General features: G+C 43.5%; 1 protein-coding gene across 1 annotated transcript in view; it reads right to left on the reverse strand.

Moving 5' to 3' along the window:
• Window positions 1-21,877, reverse strand: part of CA12 (carbonic anhydrase XII) — an 82,006-nt gene that overhangs the window by 17,811 nt on the left and 42,318 nt on the right. Inside the window, exons 3-4 of the mRNA XM_006899629.1 lie at window positions 5,025-5,204; window positions 3,513-3,655 (exon numbers count right to left, since the gene is read on the reverse strand). Of these exons, the coding sequence (XP_006899691.1) occupies window positions 3,513-3,655; window positions 5,025-5,204 (323 nt within the window). The remainder of the gene's footprint in view (window positions 1-3,512; window positions 3,656-5,024; window positions 5,205-21,877) is intronic.

Genomic DNA, 21,877 nt, shown 5'->3' on the forward strand with positions numbered 1-21,877 from the left:
GCTGGAGGGTCAGCTATGGCAATGGTACACAACAGTCCCCTCTCAATTGATCACTGCACTTGAGCAGACCATGCCAGTCGTCAGTGTTTGATACCGTGCCTGGAATGTAACCAGGGTGCACAATGGATAGATGAATGAATAGATGAGTGAATGGGTTCTTATTCTAGCCATGAAGCAGCTTAGCTGCTAGGGGCCGATTAATCAGTAATCCCAGTATGAACTGGCTGGCACTGAGTAAAAACACACAGACTTAATTGTGTTTACTCGCTAATCTGTGATAAGCAATTTCTCACGGATTTCATCACATCTTTGATGTGGTGGGGGACAAATGAAACTGGGTGCCTTTCAGATTGGTGGGAAGGCACAAAACCTTACTTATTGGGCAGCCTGGCCCTGTTTGGCTCACCCCTTCCGTTTTCTGACTTTTCCTGTGGAGTACAGTGCTGCTTTGTAACACTTGGGATTACCATGAGATGAAACTGACAGTCACCAGTTGGTCGGTTGGTTTGGCTGATTCTTTCCTATTCATTCTGGAGTTTAGGGCAAAATGGTATCATGTGCTGGCTCAGCCTTCACAGCCGTGGCGTCTCTCTGCTTGATCTGGAAGCAATGTGGGCATGGGAGACCTCCTGCTGCAAACATTCCTGCAGTGGGATCCAGCTGGCAGGATGCCCTTTTACCTCTCAGGGGGAGAAAATCACGGCTTTTGTGAAGGTTTTATCGACCATATTTTAAGGGGCTATGAAGCGAGAGTACAGCTCCATTCATAGAGATCTTCATCTTTACAAAGTAACATTCCGAATGCCTCATCCTTCTGAGCAGAAATGACTGACATCAGAAATGACAGAGTACTTTTGGAGACAGTCTCAGTTGAATTAGCACAAATTTTGACAATGTTTAACCTAGTTTTTAATCCAAGAGATGGGGTCACTTTATCTCCAAAGCCCCTTATTAGTAACTAGATCTGTGTCTCGGGAGCCCTGGTGGTGCAGCGGTTAAAAAATTTTGATTGCTAAACAAAAGGCAGGGTTCCTATGAGTTGGAATCAATCCAACGGCAGTGGTTTTGAGATCACCCTCTCCATAAAATAAATGCATTTTTGCTGATATTGTGCTTCTTATGACGATAAATATTGATGTTTTCTATTTGTTTATCTCATTTGTCCTCAATCATCTCTCTGCCATGTTATAGTTATAAATAGAATTCAAGTGTTCTTTATAGAATGCTGTTTGTTGTTGTTGTTGTACCGTTGAGTCAGAACTGACCCACAATGGACTCTCCAGTGAGTTCTCAGAGGCAGTAAATAGCATAAAAGGAGACTGCCCATCCTTCTCCCAGGGAGCAGCTGGTAAATTCGAACCTCATGCCTTTAGGACTGCAGCGCAGCTTCTTACCACTACACCAGAGCGCAGAATGCTATTTAATGTGCCCTCTTTATAACTTTTCAAGTGGACCTTGTTTGTTTTTTTAAATCACCTCAAATTATTTGATTTTTCATGTGGATTAAATTTATCTATTTACCTCTTAGGGATTTCTGGGAGCTTTCTACTCTAGTGCTTTTTCTCTGAGGGACCTAACCTGCCCTCTGCCCCACGCCATCCCTGGTATCTCTTTGAGAGCAGAATTCCGCTTGGCTCAAACCCCAAGCATCTAGATCCTTGTTTTCATTCTGTGGCTGACCTCTGAGCTTCTGGTCAACCTTGGTATATTTCCTCATGTGCTCAGATTCAACCCAGAGAAAGTGAAGGCCAGTACAGGCAGACGGAATTCCCTGTGAAGGGCTTTCAGAAGGCTCCCAGGGAGACTAACTCCAGAACCTGTTATTCTACCTGCCATGTGAGGGTAACCAGTTAGGTCTTCTCTTTCAATGGCCTTTGTGATCCAATACAATAGCTGGAAATATTTCAAAATGCACAAACCCTATTAAACTATACATTATCCCTTTATTTCCCATGCAGAGGTAGAAGTCTTCACATTATAATTGGCCTGAAGGGAACTGTAGTCCTTGACGTTTAGAGATGGGCCTGATCGGAACTGTGTGTACCTCTAACAGTGCCACCTGATGGGGCCAGAAGTATATTCCCTCCATACTTGGTGGCCTAATGGGTAAAGAGATGTACTGCCAACCCAAAGGTAAGTAGTTCCAATCCACCAGCTGCTCCGTGGAAGAAAGACTAACAGTCTCTTCTTCTACAATTTACAATTTCCAAAAACCCACTAGAGGATCAGCTATGAGTCGCTTGCCAACTTGGTGGCACGCGCAACAACAACATTCTTAGAACCAGACATGCAATCATCCTGAGATAGAAAGCAGTTCAGTAGTGATGCACAGAGAATGAGACAGGCCATTTTCCACTGCGGGCCTCATGGACTGACCAGTAGCATGCATTTCCTTATAAAATAACCATAATAACCAATTGCCCTTGAATCTGCCATGGCTCATGGTGACTCCACGTGTATCATATTAGAACTGGGCTGCACTGTGTTTCTCAAGGGCTGATTCTAAGTATGGCTCTAGGTCACCAGGCCTTTCTTCTGAGGCACCTTGGGGTAGGCTCAAGTGCCAGTCTTTTGCCAAGCAGATGATTTGCACTGCTTAAGGCCAGCTAGCTCGTGGCACTTCTCTATAGAAGTTCTTGCAGCCGTGTGGGCTCTGAGATGGAGTGCTCTGTTCCACCAAATGATCCACAGGGAACAGAGAAGTGCTCTGCCCTCCTCTCATTTCCCCTGGGCATTTGGGGTTAGGATTCCAGGTTGGCATGACAGAATGCTGTGCTATTATCCCCAGGTATCCCTCAGAGGGTCTCCAATTGTCATTGTGTCCTGTGCTTTATAATGCCAGTCAGCACTTAGTTTGTGATAAGGAAGAAGAGAGGCCTTGGATCTAAATCCCCAAAGCACACTCTCAGCCCGGGAAAAGGAAAGATAGGCTGAGAATGACTTAAGGAAAAGCTGCAACTTGGGAAGAAAGTTGAGCTTTGAACATTTCATTCCAGGCTGACCCTTTGCTAAGAAAGAGCATTTCCATCCCAGAAATATTGAATTGGAAGTTATAGTTTAACCATAACCGCGGGGTGATCCTTAGAGATTACAGGTGATTCTAGGATATGCCAGAACAGACTGGCTCAATCACTGGCAGAAAGACCGAGACATCTGGGGAACAGTTCAGTAAGATAATGTCAGGCATGTGAGCTGCTGAGACCTTAATCTGTGCAAATAAATGGAAGAAGAGCAGGTGGGTCCTAGTGAACCACCCCTGGAGCACTGTTTCCAGAGGACCATCACTCACTTGAAGCCAAAGAGTCAAGCTTAGCATGTTCAGAAGATGAAAGGACTCAGATATCACAGGGGGACTGTTACTTCTTGGGGTGCTGACAGAACCAGAGTGCTGTGCAGAGCATGCAGAAAGTCCTTTTCTCACATTCTGATCTTATCTGCACACAGGTATGAGGAGGGGCGCCATCCCACCCTCCCCCAGTGACCACAACCTTAGCCAGCCTGGCCCCACTCACCTCAGCAGCAAAGTGCCTCCCGCTGACAGTGTGCTCAGAGCCCTGGGGGTTATTCTGGTTCCCCCAGTGGAGGTGCAGCTGCGTGGCGCTGTATCGGGATGGGAGGCCCTGGATGTGCATGTCCGGGGACAGGTTCAGCTTCACTGTGAGGAGTGGAGACATAGCCCTTAGAGCCATGGCCAGCCAAGTGCTGCTGGACAGCAGTCAGCTGACACCACCTGCCTGGCCTCGGACAGCAAGGCCATGGATGTCTCAAAGTGAAGACAAGAGGGGTGCGCGCTACAGGTCAGGAGCCTGGGCTCTTTCTTTGAGAGTGTCCTGCTTCTCTGCAGCAACTCCAATAGCTTGGTACCTCCATTCTTTCCCTTGGAATGTGATACAGAGACTGTAAAACTAAAATCTGGATGAGAAGTCCACATATTAGACAATGGGTAGGAAGATTAGCATTTATGTCCTTATTGAGGTCAGGTGGATCTTGGCTGAAAGATAGTACCAGAAAGCTATTTGTTGTTGTTGTTGTTGTTGTTTAGTGCTGTTGAATATGACCCATAGTGATCCTATGAACAACAGATCTGAGCCCTATCCTGTCCTATCCTGTGCCATCCTCACACTTCCTGACACACAAGAGCTCATTGAGTCACTGTCAATCCACCTGGTTGGGGGTCTTCCTCTTCTTCACCAACGCTCCGCCTTTCCAAGCATCATGTCCGCCCCCCCCCCCAAGGAATAGTCCGTTCTTATAGAATCATGCCTGAAGTATGTGAGGCAAAGCTTTACCATCTTTGCCTCCAAGGGGCACTCTGTCTGCACTTTCTCTAAGACATATTTGTTCTTTTGTCAGCCTATGGAATGTTCAGTGCTCTTCTCCAACAACCCAGCTCAAAGGCATCAATTCTTTTTCTGTCATTCTTATTCATCATCCAGCTTTCAGATGCACAGCAAGTGACTGGAAAAACCATGGCCTGAATCAGAGATACCTTAGTCCTTGAACTGACATCATTACTCCTCAGTAACGTGGAGAGGGTCCTTAGCTGCAGTCTTTCCCAGTGAAATACATCTCCCGGCTTCCTGACTGCTGGTAGCTAGGGTGTTGATTGTGGATCTAAGTAAAATGAAGTTGTTGACAGCTTCTGTCTTTTCTCCATCTATCATGTTGCCTACTGGTCCAATGGTAAGAATTTTTGTTTTCTTGATGTTGAGATGACAGCTATTTAGCTATGTTTTAATGACTATGCAAAGGGATTTGACTGTGTGATTCATAAATTATGGTTAACACTCTAAGAATGAGTTATCTAGAACACTTAATTATGCACATGCATAGATCAAGAGGTAACTATTGAAATAGAGCCAAGTTCTGTTTAAAGGCATCTTCAGAGTCTCCCAGGTCCTCAGAGACATCCCCTGGTTTGTGTTCATGGGTCCTTCAGTAGGACCCTCCCTACCATATGGGAAAGAACAAAGCAGGAAGCCAAGGGAAGCTGTGTCACTCAGGCCCAGAAGGTCTCAACTCACCTGAATGGCCATTATTGATCAGCGTGAACCACTCGCTGGCAGACAGGTTGTAGCCTCGAAACTCGAGGGGTGTGAGGTTGGCATCATACTGGAGGATGTCGCTGTGCAGGTCGATGGGGGACTGCAGCAGGCCCCCACAGGATGGGTACTTCTGGAACCAACTCTTCTCTCCATCGGGACCTGGAAGGGGAAATCCAAGCCCAATATTAGGCCAGTTTTCCACACAGGATTTCTGCCCCCGCCCCACCTTCTAATTCTGTCTTCAAAAGAATAGTTCCTTTCCCCTAGAGAGAAATGCTTCAAGACTAGCAAATATCTCAAGACTCCTCAGGTCATCTTAAAATAGTATAGGAAAAATATTACAGACCTCACCAAATTCTGCTTTATTTTGTACATCCTTTTTTTTTTTTTTTTTACAAAACCTTGCCCTGTGATGACAGGTTGATTTTCAGCAATTTGCTGTTTTTAGGGTCTGTAGAGTTGGAAGTGATTCATAACTGACTTTCCAGCAGGGCTTCAGAGTCTATAAATAGCCTGAGAGGAGACTGTCCATCTTTCTCTCATGAGGAGCAGCTGGTAGATTCAAACTGCCTGCCTTTGGGTTGGAAGCACAACTCCTTACCATTAGGCCACCAAAACTCTCAGCAATTTGTTGTTGTTGTGTACCCTCAAGTCCGAACTAGCCCATAGATGACTCTCAAGCAGGTTTTCGGAGGTAGTTAACCACACAGAGATTGCTCATCTTTCTCTGATAACAGCTCATGGATTTGAACCACATGCCTTTGGGATTGCAGTATAGCTTCCTATCATCAGGCCACTAAAGTTCTCTTTCAGCAATTTAGTACCAGGTTATTATTATTTTTTTATTTTGTAGGGTTTACATACAAAGTTCATGAAATTAAAAAACAATGTATAGTATCAGTTTCTTGATCACCTATTCTGAGTCAGAGATTGCTGGGGCCTTGGAGCCACCCTGATGAGCACAATAGAGTGTTGACTTGAGTTTGCATTCTAGTGGGGAAGAATTTCTTGGATTAGATTGCTCCACAACCCCAGGAACTGGATGGATTTACAGGTACGATCTTCTTGATAGAAAAGTGAAGAGAACATTAGCTCTTCACACTTAATATCTCCTGGATTCACAAAGGAACAAACAGCTACGTCTTGGAGAAAGTGCAACCAGGATGCTCCTTGGAGGCAAAGATGGTGAAGCTTCATCTCACATACTTTGAGCATGTTGTTAGGAAGGGTTGGTCTTTGTAAAAGGCCATCATAGTTGGAAAGGTGGAGGGCTAGCAAAAAAGAGGAAGCCCTCTAACAATAGGTTCAAGTGTGTCAGAGATGGTAAGGATGCAGCAAGACAGGATAGGGTTCAGATCTGTTGTTCATAGGGATGGCACCTAATAAAACAAATATAGAATTCAGCCTAAGAATTCAGCTTCAAGAATGTCAAGCAATCCTAGGCCAGGAGTCATTGAGCTAAGGGCAGTTTGGGCTTGGATTTTATTATTGTTCTTAGGTGTTATGGAGTCAACAACTCATAGCAACTCTATGAACAGCTAGCCTGAACCCTGCCCTATCCTGTGCCATCCTCATTATCTCTGACACACTAGAGCATGGCAATTCTAGAAACTAATCACAGCATAACTTAAAAATCTCAGTGAAAAGAGACAGACTCTAAACAAGCAAACAAAACTCCAGGACTGGGCTCCTTGCTAACTTCCAGATAACATGGGCTCTCCTGGAAAAGAAAATAAACAAGCCCTGTTTTCAGATAAACTCTCCTACTCCCACAGGGAAAAGTCCACAAAGAATGTAAAGCTATGTAAAAGATAATCTCCCAAGGCAATTAAATGGATTTGCAGGCTGAGATTTCTCGAAAAGCAAAGAATTTGCTTGTCATGACTGGTTAGGGGAGGACCCTGGTACCCCTTAGGTTCCTTGGAGCAGGGAGCAAAGCTTTGCCATCTGGGGACCATTTATCAATATTTTGACACAAAGAAGGATGTTATCTAGAACAAAGAGGAAACAAACATCATTTCTTGGAACCTTTCCATAGACAACAGCATTGTTTGATGAGAGTATAAACGTGTATATCTGCCCCTCAGAAAAATCACGATTCTCACTAGTGCTCTTCTCCTCATTATGTGCTCTTCTTAAGAATAACAGAGAATCATACATCCAGAAATACACAATCTGGAGAGGATAAAATTGATGAATGGGACCTACTGAAGATTAAATCCCTGTGAATATAAAAAACTTTTCCCAACAGAGTGAAGAGAAAACCTACTGACTGGAAAAAAACATTTGGTAATATCACCTCAGACAAGGATCTCATAACAAAAGGTAACAGAATCTTTCAGGGTCTCCACAGGAAAAAGACCAATAACCCAATGACAAAATGGGCAAAAGACGTGAAAAGATAGACATCTGAAGAAATGCTCAAAATCACTGACAAGAAAAAAGATGTAAATAAAAACCATAATGACATACTGTCTCCAGTAGTAGTGGCAAAATTTAGCAGGACAGAAAGCACTAAATGTTGGAGAGGATGTAGAGGGTTAAGAATTCTCATACACTGTGGGTGGGATTGTAAAATGTACGAGCACTGTCAAAGGCAGTTTGGTGTTTCCTGAAAAAGATGAACATAGAAATTCCATATAGCCCAGTTATTCCACTGCTAAGAATATATCCCAAAAAAATGAGAACTGAGACACAAACTGAGATTTGCACACCAATGTTCATAGCAGCATTATTCACAATTCCAAGAATATGGAAACAGTCCAAATGTCCAACCACAACTGAATAGATTGAGAAATTGTGATACATTTACATGATGGACTACTATGCAGAACTCAGGAACAATGATTTAAACAATTACTACATAACTTGGGAGAGACCTGACAGACAGCATTATGGTGAGTGAAGTAACTCAGTCTCATAAGGACAAATACTGCATAAGATCATTGTAAAAATAGAAGGATAACTAGTTAAAACGTGTATGGGAATCCAAGGGGGAAGGGATGGGAGCAGAGAGATGAAGATGGGCAGGGAGGAAATCATAGGGTCATACAATTTGGTGGGTGGAGAGAGGGGATAGAGGAAATGGAAAGATTGGGTGAGGATCTGGAATGATAAGGTAATGGGCACAGTTCAATGGTGATAAATTATAAAATACAATGAATGGGAATAATTGTATGAAACCATATATGAGAGAAGGATAGTGTGAAACACAATATATATGAGCTTTGTATGCAAACCAATATAAAATAAAAAGTTCTTTTTTTAAAAAGGAGAGAGAATCAGATGATATACTTGGTGTCACCACCATCCAGTAGGCCCCATCTGGCTCAGAGAAGCTCATGTGTACTGGAGTAAAATTGTGTGGCATATGGTTTTTAGTGGGTGATTTTTCCAAAGTTGACTGCCAGCCCTCCTTACATTGTTTAACAGAAGATGTTAATTACTTATACCACTTGGGGATCCACTTGATGTCCATGTTCATTTAAAACGCTGAGAGGAATTGGTCTATGGCTTAGATCTTCTTGGTTGTGACATATTGGAACACACTGGAACTGATTTTTCAGATTGTCAACCTTCGGAAATGTCTTCTGGGAAATGCTGGAGTCTATAAATATTTAAAAATCTCCAATCCAACCTTTCACTAAATATGTATAAAATTTCTACTGAGCTTTCCGACTTTCATTTCCATGGCCTCAGGCTCTGAACTTACGGTCGCTTGACCACCCCAAGATGGCAACTGGAGGAGTCAAGGGGTCCAGAATGTGTGTGCAGACATTCGAGGAGCTAATGAGGCTAGGACAGGGTCTCAGTTACCTAATGCTACTATGACAGAGATATCATAAGCAGGTGGCTTTAACCAACAGGAAGTCTATGCTTTTAGAGTTTGGGAGGCTTGAAATCCAAAGTCAAGGTGCTGGCTCTAGGGGAAGTCTTCCTTTCTCTGTTGATTCTGGAGGAAGGCCCCCTTCAGCATCTGCAAGCCTTGGGCTCATTGGAGAGCTACATTTTGACCTCTTCCCTATGTTGAGGAGGGAGCTCTGATGCCCTAGTCCATAGAATGTTGTGTTACTAACACAAAGGCCATACATGCCTCACTGGTGCTTCTAATACACCAGCAGCTCCAGTACAGGACGATGGGCAATCTCCTCCAGTGCAATTAAGAGCTCTGGAAACTCACTGGAGGGTCACCTGTGAAGAAACTCACTGGAGGGTCACCTGTGAAGAAACTCACTGGAGGGTCACCTGTGAAGAAACTCACTGGAGGGTCACCTGTGAGGAAACTCTCTGGAGGGTCACCTGTGAGTCAGTTCCTTCTCAAAAGCAGTGAGAGAAAGAGAGCTGTGTGGAGGAACATTCCAGAGCAGGAGCCTGAGCGAAACAGATGCAGCCAACCCCAGGCAATTATTTCCTGGTGGTCCTGAGTCCTACTCTCTCCGCTGGCTTTCCTCCACTTTTAAGCCACATGAGCTAAAATGTTACATACCACACCTTAGGGAAACTCCCGTCACATTGGATGAGGGCCATGGTGGAATTAAAGTGTGTCACATTCCACCTTCAATCCTTCCCCAACTGTTTGGTTTTATCAGATCTTGGGGGATCAGTACAGAGTTTCCACATTCTACCAGTCCACATGTATATTTTGGGGGGAGAATACAAGTCAATGTATGACAGATTGCCAGCTTCAGGCAAAACTGAATTCTTGAGGAACCTTAGGGAACTGAAGCGAGCATGCTGTATCGTACATCAATCTTGAAGGTCAGAGACACCAGGCTGCAGGGTGGCAGGACTCCCAGAGCGAGCCTGCCTGTCTTTCCTGTTCAGACAGCTCCCAGCGCTGGCTGGGACCCAGCCAGGGTGGCAGAAGCCACCAGCAAAGCATGAATGGAAACATTCAGGAAGTTAGAGCCGTGTCAATGAGAAAGAAGATTTCCCCTTGTGCACATGACTAAGAGGAACAGAGCTGAAAGTAAAACTTTTTTTTTTCTATTAGAGCTGAGGTTACAAAAGATGTTATCAACAGGTTGTGTGAGTGATAACTGAGAACTCCAGGAAGGCTGGCCCATCGCAGTTTCATCACTATGGCCCTGTGTTGGATCACACACATCATAGACATTAATTAAACATGTCCCCAAAGAGTTAAAAATGCTTGAGAAATGGTGATTGGGGCAATTTTTTAAAATCACCCTAAAAACTATTTATTGGGAAATCCATTGCTAGTGAGTAAATTTCAAATCATGGTGACCTCCAGCCTGCTTCTGAGGCTGAAAAGCTTTATGGGAGGAGAATGCACCATCTTTCCCCCACAAAGCAGCTGGTGACATCAGAGCATGGACTGGGTTCCTTCTTTAATGGAAACTAAGGACCAGATCGGACTCCCTGAATGGTGCAAATGGTTTAGAGTCTAGTTCACTTGATGGTGCCTTGGAAGAAAAGCCTAGTGATCTACCGCTTGGGGAGGAACAAAATCAGCCAATGAAAAACCCTAATTCACATGGGGTCTCAATGGCAATTCTCAACACTTAAACTCACTGTCATCAGAGGCAACTGGTAAGGGCCAAACTCGATATTTGGAGCAGAAAATTCCAAGGATAGCAAAGGCAGCCGAGCTGTGGTTGGCTTGGAAAGAGAAGCAAGTTTGTATTGAGGCTGGGTGAGTACAGAGAGGCAGAGTGCAGTTAGCAGCTGGAAATCCAACCTCCCCTACAAGTGGGTGACCTCAAACAGGTCATGTGCCCTTCCAGAGTCCCTGCTCCTTTTTTTACAAAGGATAGAGTTGGACACTGCCTTCTGGAAGGTCCCTCTGGTTCTCAGACTCTGAGCTTTATTAAGATTACCAGGACTAAAATTACTGAAGACCAAAGTCTATGGCTTTCAGTATGTATTGCACCTCAACATGGAAAAAAAAACAAACCCAAAACCCAACCAACTCCAAAATGGAACCATTCAGCAACATCGTAATAAAGGAAGAAAAGAATGGAGTTGTAGAAGTTTTAATTTTACTTGGATCTATAATCATACCCATCATAACAGTAGCCAAGAAATCAAAAGACATGTTACATTGGGAAAATACGTGCCAAAGTGTTAAAGAGCAAGGATGTCAGCTTCAAGAGTAAGGTGCCAAAGGGGTCCTTTAGAGTAGTGATAGAAGATCTTCACCCTGAAACCCACAGCGTCCCTTTTCAGCAGGAAGTAAGCTAAGAGAATACGCCATCCTCTTTTCCTTATGAATCAGGGTGAAGTCTCTTTCAGAGAGGAGTGATAGGGAATGGCAAAGGACAAACTGACAAAGGAGATTAATCAGAACTGGCTTTGACAAGCACTATGGCAATTGGACAATTAAAACAGACATTCGGGGGCGGGGGGAAGAAGAATGAACTGGGGAGGAGGGTAGAGAAAACAGTGCAACAATGAATGAATGAAAACCCAAAATCTCTGTAAATGTTCATTAAAATGAATAAAATTTAATAATAATAAAACAAAACAAAAGAGTAAGGTGCACCTGAACCAAGCCATGGTATTTTTAATTTCTTCATATGCATGTGGAGTTGGCTAATTAATTAGGAAAACCAAATTGATGCCTTTGAACTGTGGTATGGCCAAAGAGTATTGAATGGCAACAGAGACTCAGGCGGGGGACATGACTCACTTGAAGGCAGGGAGGTGAGTTTTCCAGTTGGAGGTAAGGAAAGCCAAAAGAACAAACAACTCTGTCTTAGAAGTGCACAGGCAGAGAGTGCTCCTGAGAGGCAAGAATGGTGAGCCTACATCTCACATACTTTTGTTTGTCAGGAGGGGCCAGTCCCTGGAAAAAGACATCATGCTGGGAAAAGTGGACAGACAGCAAAGGAGAGGAAGACCCTTCAAGATATGGACTGACATGGTGACTGCAGACGCACAGCAGAGAGTGAGAGGATAGCACGGTGTTGGGGAATATTACGTTTGGTTGTACACAGGGTCACTATGAGTCTGAGGCAACTTGAGGGTGCCTAAAAACAGAACAAAGCACCTTCACCCTCTATAACAGGCGAGTTTGAACGAGTGAGAGGGTTCCTCATGCCCAGGCAGCTCCTGGACACATGACAAGTGAGGACCGGCTGTGGGAACGAGGGCACAGGGCTCCTGGGCAGTTGGAGAGCAAGTATCCCCCTCTCTCTGCATCAGGAGCCTGCCAGCCAGGCGTAGGTGCTGTTCACAGGGCCGCTTGTCCTTGAACACCACTCACAGCCCTTCAGGGAATCTCTGGACAGCAAGGTCTAAAAAGCAAGATCTTCTCTTCCTGTCCTCCCTCCTGTTTCTTCAATTATTATCCTCCTCATGTGTCTTGCAACTGTGTGAGTTAATAAGCAACACAAAAATCCCCTTGTTTTCTAGGAATAAATTGGTGTTTAAGAAACATTATCTGTGTAGGGTAAAGAAAAACTTGACAGTAGTGGTGATGACACAACATAATTGATGTAATTGTGCCACTGAACATGTAAGGAAAAGTTGGATTGGCAAGAATGGGAATCCCAGAACGCTTGATTGTGCTTGTGTGAAATTTATACTTGGACCAGGAAGCAGTCATCAGAACAGAGCAAAGAAACACTATATGGTTCAAAATCAGGAATGGTGTATGCTAGGGATGTGTGCTATCGCCATGCCTTTTCAATCTATATGCAGAACAGATCATCTGAGAGGCTGGGCTGTATGAGGAGGAATGTGATGTCAGGATTTGAGGAAGACTCTAACAACCTGCATTAGTCAGCTGACACAACCTTGTTTGCGTAAACTGCAAAGGACCTGACTGCAGCCTTCAATATGGATTGAAGCTCAACATCAAGAAAACAAAGATTCTCACTATTGGGCCCATTGGCAGCATCATGATAGACAGTGAAAAGATTGAGATTGTTAACAGCTCTAGTTTGCTTGGCTCCACAATCAACACTCTTGGCACCAGCAGGCAGGAAATGAAAAGACAAATCACACTGGGAAAGTCTTTTATCAGAGGCCTCTCCAAAGTACTGAAGAGCAATGATGCCAGTCTGGAGACTAAGGTACGCCTGATCCAGGCCATGGTCTTCACAGTTACTTGCTATACATCAGAAAACTGGACAATGACTAGGGATGATAGAAGGAGAATTGATGCCTCTGAGTTTTGGTGTTGGAGAAGAGTACTAGGAATATTGAAATATACCAAGGACTGCTATGAGAACAAACAGGTTCGTTTGGAGAGAGTGAAACCAGGCTGCTCCTTGGAGCAAGGATTCTAAAGCTCTGTCTGATATATTTTGGGCATGTTTGCCAGGAGGGACCAGTCTGTGGAGAGGGACATGATGCTTGGGAGAGGGACAGTGCAGGAGAAGAAGACCCTCAATGAGAAGGATTGATTCAGACACTCGGGTAATGGAGGTAGGTGTGTCAGAGACAATAGGTTGGCTCAAGATAGTGTAGGGTTCAGAGCTGTTGTACATAGGATTGCTATGAGTCACAGGTGACTTGAAAGCACATAACAACAAATACACACACACACACACACACACACACACACACACACACACACACAATCTTCATGTACTTGGCAGCTATCTCTCTTCCCCCATAAATAAAAATTAAAAATTGAACACAGCTCTTAACACAGAAAAATATTCTTCACTCATAAAGCTTACACACTACACACTATAACTACAAATAATTTATACACTAGTTATTTCTCATTTATAAAAAATCAGCCCATTTAATGGATGAAATAGTAAGATTAAGTGATCTGCTCAAACTTAGACTTCACTGTAATAAGTTATTTTGCTTGAGTCATAGGACTTGGAACTCTACTCCCTTCCGTGATGGTATTTATTCAGAAGCTCTCTGCACACCTATTCCTTCCCTCCTACGCTCTCTTTAGAAGCTCTGGTGGCAATGTATGTAACATGATGGACTGCTAACTGAAAGGTTGACAGTTTGAATCCACTAGTTGCTCCATGGGAGACAGATGGGCAGTCTCTTCCCAAGGTTCTACAGCCTCACACATCTGATAGAGGGTTACTATGTGTTGGAATCGACAGGATGACGGTGGGTGGGTATGTACCCCTTGAAGGTACAGACTGCATCTTACTCAACCCTGCATTTCCCACAAGGCAATGTGGCATCAGGATCGGAGACAGACTCATCAACAACCTGCATTATGCAGATGACACAACTTTGTTCACCCAAACGAGGAGGACTTGAAGCAGTTGCTACAGCAGGTCCAGGACTTCAGTCTTCAATATGGATTGCATCTCAACAACAAGCAAACAAAAATTCTCACCACTGGGCCAATTAGCAGCCTCATAATAGAGAGAGTTGTTAACAACTGCATCTTGCTCAGATCCATGATCAACACTATTGACATCAGCAGTCAGGAAATCAAAAGACTATTTGCTTTAGAAAAGTCTTCTGTCAGGGACTTCTCTGCAGTGCTAAAGAGAAATGATGTCAGGCCTCCCCTCCATATTTCAAGTAGGGAGGTCCATCACTTTGAGGATGTAACTTTCTAATAAATCTATTTTTTACTAGACATAATTTCTTTTTTTTTTAGTAAAAAATAGATTTATTAGGGAGGGACATCGTGCTTGGAAAAGTGGAGGGTTAGTCAAAGAGAGGAAGACCCTCGGTGAGATAGACTGACACAGTGACTGCTACAGCAGGCTTACATATATCAGAAATAAAGAGGATGGCATAGAAAAGGTCAGGGTTCAGATCTGTATTGTTCACAGGATTGCTATGAGGTGTACTCTTGAACCTAACCACAAAAATATAGTTTAAGTAGCTCTGTGGTACAATGGTTCAGCACGTGGGTGCAAGTCGCAAAGGTCAGTGGTTGGAACCCATCAACTGTTTAAAAGGAGAAAACACCTGGTGATCTGTTTCCGGAAAGATTTCAGCCTAGGAAACCAGTGGACAATTCTATTCTGCTGTACAGGGCTGCTATGAGTTGGACTCAGATTGAAGGCACACAGCAGCACCGTCTTTCTAGTTTACCTGCGAGATTTGTTTGTTTGGACCCCTTACTTCCACGCTGTAAGCGTGGAAATCAGCCTGTTGGTTATGTGAGTTCAGTGAATTCAGAGGACCCTCCACCAGGGTCAGTGACTTCCTTTTGCATAGTTGGAGAAATGGCTGGAGTTATCTCATCTTTGTAGTTTGTGAACAGGAGATGGAAGCACCACAGGCATGCACCATCCCTGTTGCTCTTGAGCTGATTCCAGCTCACAGTGACCCTGTAGGACGCAGCAGCATTGCCTCATCAAGTTTACAAGGTTGTAAGGACGGCAAAGCTTCGTGTTTCACACTTAGGGCATGTTGCTAGGACAGGCTATTTCTTGGAAAGGGATATCATGCTTGGAAGGTTGGAGGGTCAGTGAAAGAGAGGAAGACCCTCAGTGAGATGGATTGTCACAGTAACAGCAGCAATAGGTTCAAGTGTCTTAGAGATGACGAGAATGGCACAGGATAGGGCAGGGTTCAGTTGTTGATAGGGTTGCTGTGAGTCATACTTGACCACAGCACCTAACAACACACAACAATCTTCTAGAAGAAGAATGCCACATCTGTCTTCCTCAGAGGGGCCAGTGGATTTGAACCACCGAACTTTCAGTTAGCAGCTTTAACCATCACTTTAACCACTGCAGCAACAGAGCTCCTTGGTGCGAACAGCAGGAAAGCCATTATCAAGAGTGGCAGTATCCACTTCATTTCTACTGCCCTGTTGTCACTTGGCACCCACAACAAGAAGCTACCTTGTGCAGGCAGCTCCAGCCAGGCTGTGACTTCTCAGCTCTGTCTCCACTTTCCAATTCATGCCAACTGCTCTGCTGCCAGCCAGCTGCGGGTGGAACTGAGTCTCTAAAAAGCAACACTTAATCCCAACCACCGTGCAAATCCACGTCTCCTGAGTTTTGACTTTGCCTCTTTAGCTGATTGGATTTCCCCTACAATCTCGATGAAGGAGATAATGTATAACCACAGTTCCTTTTAAAAAATAATGGGCAAATAAAGATATTTTTCATTTGCAATTCATGGGGTTTTCTGTTCTAGGCAAAACAGAAGTGGATGAAATCCTTATTTTGAGCAGCAGCAAGGCATTAACAACAGATGCAGCTTTTGTGGTTTTTGATCAGGAGTAATGAGATCCAGGGTATGGAAGTGACATTGTTTGAGGTGGAGAATATTTGTTGGAAAGTTTTAGACGCACACAGATGTAGAAGGGTGAACAGAATTCATGTCGCCCAGCTCTGACAGTTAATCCTTGGTCACTTCTCATTCTTCTATTCCACATCCACATTCCTCTTTTTGGATATACATATAAATGTATCTAGATATATTTAATATGTAAATATTTCAGCAAGTATTTCTAAAACATGTAAACTCTTTTAAAAACCAAACCAAACCAAACCAAACCAAACCACAAGGTTAGGTGACGTCAAAGCAGTTCTGACTCACAGCAACCCCATGTGACTGAGGAGAACTGCCCTTAAGAGTTTCCAGTGGAGCCACTGGGGGGATTTGAACAACCAACCTTTCCATTAGCAACTGAGGTGCCACTATTGTGCCACTGGAACATCTAAAATCACATTTTATTATCACACCTAAAAAAGTAAGCAATTCTTTAATGTTATCAAATTCAAGCAGAGTTCAAATTTCCCCAAGTACCAAGCACTTTTCTTATAATAGTCAGGATTCAAATAAACGAAAAGAATTGCCATGGAGTCAGAATTGACTCATAGCTGACCCTCCAGAAGGTTTTCAGAGGCTGTAACTCACATAGGAGGAAACTGTCCATTTTCTCCCTCAGCACAGCTGGTGAGTTCAAACTGTTTGCCTTCAGGCTGTCAGTGTGACTCAGTATCCACTAGGCCACCAGAGCTCCCTTAGGATTCCAATACGGACCACATATTACAATTGAGTTGATGTTTTACAATCTAGATTTCTATTTGTTGGTACACCAGCTCAGAGAGAAACTGGCCCCACATCCTCCCAGAATCAAAACCTCAGAGTCCAGCTCTGTCATTCACAGGGTCGCAATGAGTCATAATTGCTTCAAAGGCAGCTAACAACAATGATAACAACAAAGGTGGCTAGCTTCGTCCAGGAAGACTGGTGTCTCCACCAGCACCACCTCTACCCTTGGCTCTGCTGTCAAGGTCACCCTCCAAATGCACTGAGACAATGGCCTGCAGCTTTTCTTTGTTCTCACTTTCCTGACACACTCAGGATGAGTCTACTTCTGTAGTACCACCTTATCTCTCCACACCTATCTCCATAGCACAGCCTTCTAGCTGGCAAATCAAAGAAAGTCTATAGGCATGCCTCAGAGGTATTGCGGGTTTGATTCCTGACCACTAAAGTAACATGACTATCGTAATAAAGCAAGTCACATGCTCTTGGTTGTTGCTGCTGTTCCCTAGGGAACTTCTAAAAGTTCTGTTCAAATTATGTTGTAGGCTATTTAGGTGAACTAGTGGGTAATGAATTGAGTTGTGGTGCTGGAAAAGAGTACTGAACATCCCATGGACTGACAAAAGAACAAACAAGTTTGTCTTGGAATAAGTGCAGCCAGAGTGCTCCTTGGAGGTAAAGGTGTCAAAACTTCATCTTTCACACTTTGGACATGTAGCTAGGAGAAGCTGTTCCTTGGAACCAGGGACAGCATGCTTGGAAAGATGGAGGGTCAGCGAAGGAAAGGAAGATCCTCAAGGAAATGGATTGGCATGGTGACTTCAGCAACAGGCTCTAAAGAGTCAGAGATCATGAGGTTGGCACAGGATAGGGCAGGATTTAGGTTGGCTGTTCATAGGGTTGCTCTGAGTTATACTTGACTTGACAGCACACACCACCAACAAGAATAAGTAGGTAAGAATTGTGCTGCCAACCCAATGGCAAATAGTTTGAATCCACCCGTAGTTTCAAGAGAGAAAACGGAAAATCTTCTCCCATGAGATTTACAGTCTCTGAAAACCTGCTGGAGGGTCAGCTGTGAGTCAGTTCTAATTCCACATGCAAAGAGTTGTGGTATTTTGTTATTAAGTTAATCAACTGCAATGTGAACAATTTGAAATAGTGTAAGACTTCCCAAAATGTGACACGGAGATATGAAGTGAGCACATACTGCTGGGAAAATGATGCAGATAGGTTAGCTCAACACAGGGTTCCCACAACGTTCAATATGTAAAAAAAAACCAACAAAAACCAACAAATAAACCCACAGTCTCTGTGAAGTGGAGCAAAGAGAGCACAATGAAGAGGAGGCATGCGCACCTAGCCCTTCCTGTGACGCAATATGCCCCGGCTTGTCAGTTGCTATTGAATAGATTCTGATTCACGTGACCTACTGTGTGTCCGATTAGTGCCATCCACGTGGCTTTTAGTGGCTGGTATTTTGGAAGTAGTTGCCTAGGCCTTTCTTCCGAGGCACATCTGCATAAAGCTGACCCTCTCACAATTCCATTAGCTTCCGAGTGTGTTAACTCTTTGTGCCACTCAATCCTTCCACATCACTCCCCAGTCCACCTATCGGGTCAGGCTTTCCCCCTCCTCAACACAAGCGCTTCTCACCAACTCTCACTAATGTTCTCATACTAAAAGCTGACTTAGCATATCATCTTCCTTCCACCTTTTCAAATCTTGTCTGCCCTTCAAAGTCCAGCTCAACTCGTCAAAGGTATTCTCATCCACAGAACTCTCTCTTCCTTTTCTGAACTTCTTGGGCAGCCTGCTCAGGCTGTGGCATGAGTGGTCTCATGTTGTGATGATTTTTTTCATGATTTTTTTCAGGCTGGACATAGTCATGTGTCTTATGTGTCAGACTGTTAACCAAAAGATCAGCAGTTTGAATCCACCAAGACGGGCTGTCTGTTCTCACTGAGATTAGTACTCTCAGAAACAACTCAACGGTAGTGGGGTTTCAGCTTAGACCATGTTTACATGTTTTGAGGATAGCCTTCTCTGTATCTGAATGTGTGGTGTCACCTAACAGTAAATACACAATGAATTGAATGGAACATTTCTTAAGCTCATTTTGAGACCTTGTCATTTAAGGGATGGGGGAGGGTGTGTACACGGCACATGCGTAGTTATAGGTAGAGAGGTGGAAAAGGTCTTATTAGTACAGAGAGAGGGTTAGTTGGTATCAGGCTGACAGAAGTTCTGGACCTAAGTGTCTTTTCATCTGACTGTGTGGCCTTGACTAGATTCCTTCCTTTTTTTTTGAAATAGGGTATCTGATTCTGTACCATCCATGTTTCAATCTGGCGCTGAAGGTTGATGTGCATGTTGTTCTAGTTTATAGTCACTGTCATTTTCTAAAGGCAATTTTAAGACTGACTATTGTCCTGGTGGCAAAATATTCTTGGCCGTCTATGCAATAGATGCAAAATTAAGATATCACTTCAAAGGGAGCTCTGGTGGCCTAGTGGCAAGAAACTGCACTGCAATCCCAGAGGTTTGTGGTTCAAATCCACAAGATGCTCTGCTGGAGTAGGAGGGACAATCTCCTCCTGTACCAGTCAGATCTAATTTGATGGTACTCACACACACAAAAAAAATAATAATTTTTTTAAAAAAAGATATCACTTTGAGAACTAAGATGTGCCTGCGTTAAGCCATGGTGTTTTCAACCACCTCATATGTATGTGAAAGTTGGACAATAAATAAGACTGAAGGGGGGAAAAAAAAGAAAAATGTTTTATTTGTTTTTCATTGGAGAGATATAAACATATTATTCTGCAGAAGGAAAAGGTGAGTTGAGGAGGAGGATGAGGGAAAGAGGAGTTCATTAAGGAATCCTGGTGCCGAGAAGTCAATGGGAAGTACTCAGTATTCAGAGGTGGAAATGAACCCTATGCTGAAGGAGGTGCCCAGTGTGTATGTAGATGGGTAGAGATGATCCTACACTTCAGTCTAGCTGGATATGAGACCATATGGTGGAAATCCTCAGAAGTTCTGGAATTTAGCAAATTGCAAAGTAGGATTAGCTATGGGGGGACCCAACCCATCTCCTGTCATTGTGACTCATATCCATCCTACCCTGGGTTTCTAAGGCCTCACAGGAGAAGACTGTCCATCTCTCTCCCCTCAGAACAGCTGATGACTTCAAACCTCCCACCTCTGGGTTATCAGCGTGACATGCTGGGCACGATGCCAAGCAGTCTGAACGGCTCACTTTCTGAGCTGTATGAAGCCAAAGTACGCATGTTACTGAGCTTAAAACAGTTGATGTGATTTTTTTTTAAAATGACGTTACATTTGTTTACTTTCCTAATACACATTGTGGTTTTACTTTAAAATTTAATTACAGAAATTTTCAAAGAGTGTACAAAAATAAGAATGGGCCCCACATATACTTTCAATTCAAATCCCTGTCTTCTACATACCCTTCTCTGATTATTTTGAAGAAAAACTATTAACACTTATGGTATCACTAAAGATAAGAACTCTTTAAAAATTACCCTAATATCACTTTCAACATCTCAAAATTTTAATAATAATCCTTTGTAATCAACTATCCAGGAGGTATTGAAATTTCCCCAATTGCCTCAGAAATTTTGTTTAACAATTTATTTGAAGCAAGAGCCAAATAAAGCTCATATTCTGCTTAGATTGAAAAGGAAGGGGACACAGGAGGATTCTGACTGACTTTTGGTTGTTCTCAGGTGCCATCAAGTCAAGTACAAATGACAGCAACCCTATGAAAAAGAGACCTGAACCCTGTCCTATCCTGTGCCATGCTCATGTCGACACACGTGAGTCCACTGCTGTAGTCACTGTGTTAATAATTTTGGTTGGGGGGTCTTCCTCTCTTTTGCTGTCCCTCCACTTTTCCAAGCATGATGTCCCTCTCCAAGGAATAGCCTCTCCTAGCAACATGCCCATACTTGACTAGCTGCTGCTTTTCCTGGTGAGTCTAGGGAAATGAGGGTGGAGGAAGGTGCTGAGATGATTGTATAATTCAGCTATGAGTAATGAGAGTTAACAGGGTTAATTGCGATTGTAAATTCTAACTGTAGAAGCAATAAATGTGCAAGAGTGGACTCAGGCAGAGACTAAAGTAAAGTGACTGAACCTAGAGTCCTTTAAAAGTTTGGTCTTTCTGATACTGCACTGAGGCTCTGAGCAAGGGCACAGGCTCAGAACAAGGACATAATCTCAACTCAGTTAAATTTTATCAGAGGTCATAGAGGGGGAAGCCAAGATGACTTTCAGAGCAGATCAGATCTGAATGGCTGGTATCTGAGAAACTTAGCCCTACAAAAAGGCTAATTGTTAAAGACTGCTTTGGACTGGTAAAATGGCTAGAAGAGGGAAGTTAATCCTTCAAATATGCAAGGGCTAATAGCCAGGGAGAGGCCTGCAGTGCAATGAATTACTTAATATGGTGCCTCTGGCCATATCTTTGTAACTCCGACTAAATGAAGTACTTGTGGCCCAGTGGGACTGGAGAGCTTGCCAATAAAATAAGATGCATAGCATCATTATGATGGTAGTTTTTGTTAGTTTCCATCAAGCCAAGGATAATTCATAGTGGCCCTTTGAACCCTGTCCTCTCGTGTACCAATTTCAATGTATCTGACTCACTTGAGCCCAATGCTGCATTCACTGTTTCAATCCACCTGGTTGATAGTCTTCTTCTCCTTCACCATTCTCCCACCTGTACAAGCATGATGTCTTTCTCCAAGGTATAGCCTCTCCTAGAAATATGCCCAAAGTATGTGAGACAACGTGTTATCATCTTTGCCTCCAAGAAGCACTCTGGCTATACCTTCTCTAAGTCTTATCTACATAGCAATTCTACAGGATGCATCACCTTTGACCGATAAATA

The sequence above is a fragment of the Elephantulus edwardii genome, unplaced genomic scaffold (genome assembly GCF_000299155.1).
Source record: "Elephantulus edwardii isolate Elephantulus edwardi_28Jun2011 unplaced genomic scaffold, EleEdw1.0 scaffold00263, whole genome shotgun sequence".
Taxonomy (NCBI): Eukaryota; Metazoa; Chordata; class Mammalia; order Macroscelidea; family Macroscelididae; genus Elephantulus; species Elephantulus edwardii.